This window comes from Silurus aristotelis (genome assembly GCF_946808225.1).
Source record: "Silurus aristotelis genome assembly, chromosome: 13".
In the NCBI taxonomy this organism is placed as follows: Eukaryota; Metazoa; Chordata; class Actinopteri; order Siluriformes; family Siluridae; genus Silurus; species Silurus aristotelis.
Window position 1 is genome coordinate 15,320,149 of NC_139586.1, and position 8,605 is coordinate 15,328,753.

Sequence of the window (8,605 nt, forward strand, 5' to 3'; positions counted from 1 at the left end):
CTTAAATACACCTTTTATGTACTTCGTCCACCACTGATGGTGAGAGATTCGTCCGTCACTCTGGATAAGGGCATCTTCCAAATGCTATAAATGTAAATATAAATACTGTTGTTGTCCATAATATAGAAAATAACATTATAAAGCATTTTGTATAATTTTCCAAAGATGTGCACCCTGTTAATATGAACTCTTTAACAGGACACAATAGTTGTTTATATACATTTACCATACTTCAAATTTACAAGGGTCATATGCAAAATGCTCTTTCCATAGGCAATTAAAATCTGTTAAACTTTAACGATCATTTTGTTTTCATGCCAAGAAGTCCCAGACACACGGCACTAAAGCAAGACACAGGAGTATTGCATCAGGAGTATTTCTGGGTGAAATGATGTGCATCAGGGATATATGCTTGATTATCTTGTCTTTTACATTGACCTCCAGAGCAAATGAATACAAAGAGCGAGCACTGGGGCTGATGTCTGAGACCCCACTAATAGATGGGTAAGAAAAGCTACTACTACTACTACTAGTTACTACTTTTCACCACAAAATCAGGTAGACCATAGTAAAAAAGATGATCTATATGTTTATGGATACTACAATATAATCAAAATGTATATTCTGACATCTCACAGACACAATGATTTGCCATGGCAACTGATGAGACAGTTTAACAATCAGCTAAATACGGTGGACCTGTACAAACTTCAATCCACGCACACCAACATTCCTAAGATTAAAGATGGACACAGGTACAGTATTTAAATATTTATGTACAAAAGTAGTTAAATTGCTTAAGTAAAAAAATTCAAAAACCCCTGGTAAAGGTTCAAGTACAGCTAAAAAATTATAAAACTAGTAAAGCAAGTAAAAAGGTAAAAAAAAAAAAATAAAAAAAAAAAGACAGCGGCTTAAAATTTTTTAAGTGCAGTTATTATACTCTTCTGTTTTTTACTTACCACCTCTGTGTATCTGTTGTTGTTGTGCAGTTCTGGGCTGCATATGTCCCATGTGAAACTCAGTATAAAGATGCTGTTAGACAGACCTTGGAGCAAATCGATGTTATTCAACGAATGTGCAACAAATATGCAAAAGAGTTTACGTTTGCAGCCAGTAGTCAAGGTAATGCAACATTCTTCTCTCAAACACAGATTAAATGTTATTATATTTTAGTAGCATATAAGCAATTCTCTTAATACTTATAACAATATAACTCTTATTTAAAAAATGCAGGTTGTTATGAAACTGGAAATGGACAGTATAAATGTTGATGAAAATGAAATGTTTGAAATTAAATGTTTAATGCTACTGACACAATGACGTTTAAATATCATACATTTTTCTTTTTCTTAATTTTTTTCTAAGGTTTTATGTGGAACATATACCATACACATTCCTGTGAATGACCTATTACTTCAGAAATGTTAACATATTAAAAAAAAAAGCAATTAATGCAAACTGCAAATTAATGCAGTCATTCAGATTGCAGCTAGAACTATAGAACTGCTAGAGCTAGGTATTGTCATAGCGAATTAGTTGTCAGAGAAAATAATTAGCGAAATCAGTTCAGCAACACTGAGGTATAATGATGAACAGAATCTTACTAGAACTTTGTAACATTGCTTTTAATATAACAAAATTTGTTTCCCAATTCCAGACATACTGGATGCCTTTGCCAACAATAAGACAGCGTGTCTAATCGGCGTGGAAGGAGGTCACTGCATAGACAGCAGTATGGGAACCTTGCGCACCATGTATCAGCTGGGAGTACGCTATCTAACTCTTACACACAGCTGCAGCACACCCTGGTAAATTTCTCAACTTCTTAATTACTTATAAACTAATCATTGCTTCCTCTAAGCTGTAAACATATTGTGAAAACAGTCAAATTTTGATCAATATTAGGACTCAAATTGCCTTCACTTACATCACAGAAATTCTTCATAATTGACATTTCTGTTTTCTATTGGCACAATACCACCAATACCTGCTTAAACATTTATATGCATTATGGGAAGGGCCTTGTGTTTATTTATAAGATCAGGCTTTCACTGAAACAGAACCTCATTTCTTCATGAGTATTGGTTACATACTCTAACACTGCAATTAGAGTATGTGATGATATTAAACATGTTTAAACATGTTTAATTTTCCAGGGCAGATAACTGGCTTGTAGATACAGGCTCAGATCCTGTGAAGCACAATGGCCTGAATGCATTTGGCAAGGTAAGTATATCACCCTGATTTGCTATTGCACCACTTGAACAACTCATGGGTTGTTCCTTATCTGGATAAGTATTAGATTACAGCGCTGAAAAATACAATCCTTCAGCATGTGATGCAGTTCATTTAACAAATCATTTAACTTTGATGAAACACTCCTTTTTAGGATTTTAGAGTCTGGTTATAAAATTATATCTGGTTATAACATTACATTAGTTTATGCCATGCAGATCTTATAATGTACACATACTGTACAAGACCTACAAGATTATCTAATACTTCTATTTTTCTTGTATTAAACAGAAAAATTATTACTTTAGGTTCAAAGTTCTTATTATACTTACTATTTTACAAGAATTATTTAACATTTTTTTAAGCATGTTTTTAGATTGGTTGCTTACTTGATCTACTTGATTCCAGCATTTAATTTGTAATGATTACTATTTTGTTATTTAGCTACAGTATGCGTTTTTCTATTTATATTTTATTTACTTGTTTTTAATAGCATCCTTATGATTTAGTTTTTTACAAAAAGATAAAATGTAGTCTAATATTTAGCTATATTTGTTCAGCTTTGATTGTATTGCACTTTTGTTCAATTTCTCTTTTGTTTTTGAATGAAAATTTTGTAACTTCTACATTTTCTGTTTTTGCTGTAGATTATTTTTTACTTACATTTTTACTAGTTTGGATATTTGTATTTTTTTTGTAACTTATGTGAATTGTTATGTATTAGCTTATTTGTTTTGTTATTGTCAACATTTCACTTTTGATTCCTTTTATATAGTTTTTATCTGGAGGGTTTGGTGGAAGTAAAGTTTATTATAATGCTATATTTGCTATCATAATGACTCTTCAAGGTGAAACATTACTTTTTTAATCTCTTTTTTGAAGCGTCTGATTGGTGAAATGAATCGCATGGGCATGATGGTGGACCTGGCACATGTGCCAGAACAAGTGATGAACCAGGTGCTGGAGATCTCCAAAGCACCCGTCATCTTCAGCCACTCTTCTGCCTACAGCATCTGTCCTCACAAGAGAAATGTCCCAGATTACATCCTTCAGAAAGTGCTGAGAGACTTTAAGCTTGTGATTTAAAAGAGTGTATTAGTGTTCATGTGATTGCTTCAGCTGGCAAAGTAAGAAATTCATCCATCTGACCAGCAGGAATAGAATAAGATGGATGGTGTTGCTGTCTTTTGTTTAACAACCCAGTTACTGGCACTTTATTGCTAATTATGATACGTTATAAAAGGCAGTCATTGTGTCACTGAAACCGCACAATGCTTCCTGTTATTGTTACAGAAACACAAGAACGGTATTGTAATGGTGAATTTCTACAATGACTATGTCACATGTGGGCCGAAGGCGAGCCTCTCAAATGTGGCTGGTAAGTCAGACACACACAATGAGAATCTAATATATTTAAACCACCAGATATTTAACCTATTTCCCTAATTTTTTCAAATAAAGATCACTTTGACCACATCAAGAAAGATTTGGTTCCAGCATTGTGGGTTTTGGTGGTGATTATGATGGTGTGGACAGGTAAGCATGTGTCAGGAAAGTTTGATTATTTTTTTTATATGAGCCAAGGCCTGTATGTAGATGAGCCAGAGAAAGCAACCACATGATGTTGGAGGAGTCAGTTGTGGATATATGCAGGGTAATACAAAGTCAAGAAGTCAAGTCAGGAAGCTCATATTGTCATTTCAAACATATATAGCTGATGCAGTACACAGTGAAATAAGACAACGTTCCTCCAGAACCCTAGTGCTACATAAAACAACATAGAGTTACGTCACACAACGTAGAGCTGCAGTACAGAACACAGAGCTAAGAACTAAAGTTAGTTGTCCTAGTCACATAATGTTAATCATGTGCAACCTGGTGCAAAAAGTGCAGACACAAAATAGCACCTCCAGTAAACCTACTTTATAATGTGTTATACAGTACAATGTGCAAAAGAGAACTGTGAACAAAAGTCTACTTGTAAATATATACAATTCAAGTCAAGTCAAGTTTATTTCTATAGCACTGTTCACACCTTTACAGAATTTTAAGAGTTAAGGTAAATGGTAGCAAGGAAAGACTCCCTTAGATGTTATGAGGAAGAAACCTTGAGAGGAACCAGATTAAAAAGGGGAACCCATCCTCATTTGGGTGACATCAAGAGTAGGATTATAAATCTTTAAACAATACAGAACACTGGAGAGTGAGAACTAACATGAGCACTGGAGTGTAAGATTATAAGTAATGTTCTTTCTACAGTCTTTTACAGTCACTTGTGGTTCTAAAATTAGGAGCTACAGAGCAACTCATAAAATAGCTTAACAATTGCAATCATCATAGATCCAACACCAGCCAAAGCCTTTAAACACTCAAGAAGGTCCAGTGTCCAAACTCCACATGAAGTGGGATCCAATTGGCACTGGTACATCTCTAGATGTTTCGGGATGTTAGGGATGTTTAGGAAGTTTAGGAGCTAAATGTGAGAATGCTCTACCATTTTTAGTGGACTTTGCTATTCTAGGAACTACTAGAAGTCCGGAGTTTTGAGATTGTAGAGGGAGCGTGATCGATTGTAGCGTGTTAGAAGACTGGATAGATAATTAGGAGCTTAACTATTTAGTGCTTTGTAAGGAAGTAGCAGTAGTTTGTAGTCGATTCGAAACTTAACCGGTAGCCAGTGTATGGATAATAATATTGGGGTTATATGGTCATATTTTCTCGACCTTGTGAGAACTCTGGCTGCTGCATTCTGGACTAACTGTAGCTTGTTTATTAATGATGCAAGACATTTACCTAGTAATGCATTACAATAGTCCAGTCTGGAGGTCATGAACGCATGGACGAGCTTCTCTGCATCAGATATAGATAACGTGTTTCTTAGCTTAGCAATATTTCTACAAAATAGTAACGATCAGACAGGTAGGATTTATACCAGCTTAATGCCTGTCCCTGAATGCCGATGTAATTTTGTAAGCGATCTAGGAGAAGATCATGATCTATAGTGTCGAATGCAGCACTAAGATCTAGTAAAACTAACAGAAAGATGTAGCCTTGGTCTGAAGCTAAAAACAGGTCATTAGTGATTTTAACTAGAGCAGTTTCTGTGCTATGATGGGGCCTAAACCTGACTGAAACTTTTCAAAGATATTGTTCTATTTTAAGTAGGAACATAACTGGGCAGAGACAATCTTTTCTAAACTCTTAGACATAAATGGGATATTTGAAATGGGTCTGTAATTTTGATAGTGTGTTTGATATGTGATATACACACAATATAAACACAAAACAAAAATTTTACACAAAAAATATATAATATAAATATATATAATAATATACAATGGGTGGTGCTGAATACATGGATGTGTGTGAATCAAAATTAGTTTTGCGTGTAGGCTTGAGTGCAAAAGTGCAATAAAATGTAAGTATAAACAAAATACCAGAGTTTCATGGTGAGGAGCATGAGGAACTCTGTTATTTTGTTTATACTTGTATTTTCATAAATTAAAACTCTTCAAATTGTAATGTAAATAATCTCATATTTTGTGCGTGACATAGTTTTGAACCCACACAAGTGGTAAAATATAACCGTGAAAACCCATTGTTCCAGTAACCCTCTTGGCACGCTGACAAAACATCAACCTTTATGTGCATACTTTAACCTTCAAATCTCTGAAGATAAGATCTAAGAAACATGATGCTATGAGGCTTTAAAATATGTGGGCAAAAGGATTCTTGATCTAGATAATAACAAACTCTATGTCTTAGACTTAATTTTTTTGTTGTTCCTTGTTGAGGTCTTGACCAAAAGAATATTACTTCATGTTGTGATAGTGACTGCAACAGCAATTCATCCTGTTTTTTTGTGCTAGAGAAAAGAAAATATCAAAGCATTCCCCACACATTAAATCAACCAACAATTGGAACGTGCACTGGGGAACTGAGAATATTAGGGAACATTAGAGTAGAGATAACACATGTGCACACAAATCTTGAAAATCATTAAATTTTCAAGATTTAATGAAATTTTCAAGTCTTTTAAGAAAGACTTGAAAATCATTAAATACTGAAATATGTGCTAAGGAAAATTCTTACAGTGATACACTTGCTCTAATGCATTATAGTTTCAATAGTTCAAATAATTCAAATAATCAGAGCCAAATAATGGTCTTCTAGTTTGTTAGAATTTGTTAATAAGTTTGGCAACAGTGTTTTGTGTCACCTTCTTGCCATGTTTTCTGGTCTTTTGCAACCTGTGACAGCTTCTCTATTCAGCCATAAGCAAGAATTCAATATGGGTTTTTTTTTTGTCCAAGGGATATATGTTCATAGTAGCCACTTATTGCTTTGATGACAGCTTTGCACACTCTTAGCAATGTTTTAGTTACTTAGTTAGAAGTAGTAATTTTTAACAATTTTGATAAATTCCCAGAGGTGTTGAATGCTTGTTAGCTGATTTCCCTTCATTCGCCAGTCCAACTCATCCCAAACTATCTCAACTGGATTTGATTAATCACCAACACTGTCACAGCAAAGCACCCCCACACTGTCACATCTCCTTCTCCATGTTTCACACATTTAGGAATCATCGGTCACCCTCACTGCATCTAAGACAAGGCGGTTAGAACCCAAAAAGCTCACATTTGGGCTCATCAGTTTTTCACCGATCTGATGTCCATTTCTTGTGTTTTTTGGTCCAAGCAAGTCTAATCTGCTTGTTTTTTTTTCCCCAAAATAAAGGTATAATTGCTGCAATTGAACTATGAAGGGAGTCTCCCCTGACTGCCTTTATTCAACAGTGAATGTTGAAATATGTCTGCCAATTGAACTAGAAGAAGCATTTATGTGGGCTTTAGGGTGCTGTAAATCAGCAGTTTCTAAAGCTGGTAATTCTAATAAACATCATCTGGAGCAGAGCAAGCTCTTGGCCTTTCTTTCTCCGGTAACTTTTCTCATTAAAGCCTGTTTCATCATAGCAATTGATGGCTTGATGGACTGCATGTTTTACCAAAAAAATTATTTGTACAGTAGTTTTTGTGAATCTGATAAAAAAAAAAAAATGCCATGAGATTGCCAAGCTGTCATTAAAGCTACTCGTAAACCTAAAACATATTCTGGGATGTTTAACACTGGGTTGCTGTTATATTTGTTTACATATGTCCATATGTTTCTTCATAGTATGGATGCTTTTAGTGTTAATGCACATTGTTGAAAATAATAAAAATAAAGGACAACCACTGAAGGTGAAGGTGTGACCAAACTTTTGACTGGTTCTTTATATAGTCACACCTTCACCTTCACCCTGTGTATATATAATATGTATTTTATAATTCTGATCAACTCATACTGTACAAGTACACACACACACACACATGCACACACATGCTTAAAAATACATGTGTACAATTGTCTAGATTGCCAACTGGTCTGGAGGATGTTTCCAAGTATCCTGACCTGGTAGCTGAACTGCTAAAACGTGGCTGGACAGATGATGAGGTGAAAGACGCTCTTGGAAGAAACCTCATTAGAGTGTTTAAGGCTGTTGAAGCGGTAAAAATAGAGCAAGCATACACACACACACACACACACACACACACACGCACACATGCACACACACACACTGTCCTTTATCAATACATTTTCCATTCATTGTATATGCTTGTATTGGATTTAAAACACTGACTTTTATTAAACTTCATTTAAGTTAAAAGGAAGTTAGTACATGTCAATTTACACTGTTGATGTCAGTGTATTCTCCATAACAACAATATATTTGTCAAAGAATATATGAATATAAAGCAAAGGAAATGCACGGATGTGTTCTGCACCTCCTCCCAAGTGTTAAAACACTCTGACTGAGATCACCCAAGTGTTAAGAGTGTCAGCATTTCTGATGCTATTTGTGATGATGCAGACTAAAAGAGTACTGCATTGAGTTAAAATGTAGATTCATGTAAAAGTGCATTAATGCAGAAATATTTTATAGTCGTTTCTCTGACCCAGCCATTAGGGTTGCACATGCCAGTGCACTCTTAGTGGCAGTCCCAAGCCCTTATAAATGGTAAGAGTTGCGTTAGGAAGGACATCCAGCGTACAATATGTGCCAGATCAAATATGCATGAACCAGAGTTTCATAGAGGATTGGTCAAGGTTACCAATGACCGCCACTTGTATTGTTAGCCAATAGGGTACCAGTGAAAATTAGGCTAGTGTTGGCCAGAGGAGGAGAAAGAGAGGAGGAAGACATCTACAGAGACAGCAGGAAGAGGAGAGTGGAGGTTAGGGTAGGAACTTTAAATGTTGGTACTATGACTGGTAAAATGAGAGTTAGCTGATATGATGGAGCAGAGAAAGGTAGATATGTTGGTGT

The 8,605-nt window shown here is 35.2% G+C and overlaps 1 protein-coding gene across 1 annotated transcript; it reads left to right on the top strand.

Moving 5' to 3' along the window:
- dpep1 (dipeptidase 1) lies at nucleotides 1-8,108 on the top strand. Its single transcript, XM_083559566.1, is given in 11 exon segments — nucleotides 1-504; nucleotides 639-755; nucleotides 803-824; nucleotides 906-1,125; nucleotides 1,661-1,811; nucleotides 2,160-2,229; nucleotides 3,121-3,294; nucleotides 3,532-3,616; nucleotides 3,700-3,720; nucleotides 3,723-3,774; nucleotides 7,650-8,108. Coding segments are annotated over 11 exon segments (1,296 nt in total). The 5' UTR covers nucleotides 1-388; the 3' UTR covers nucleotides 7,918-8,108.
- The last annotated feature ends 497 nt before the right edge of the window (nucleotides 8,109-8,605 follow it).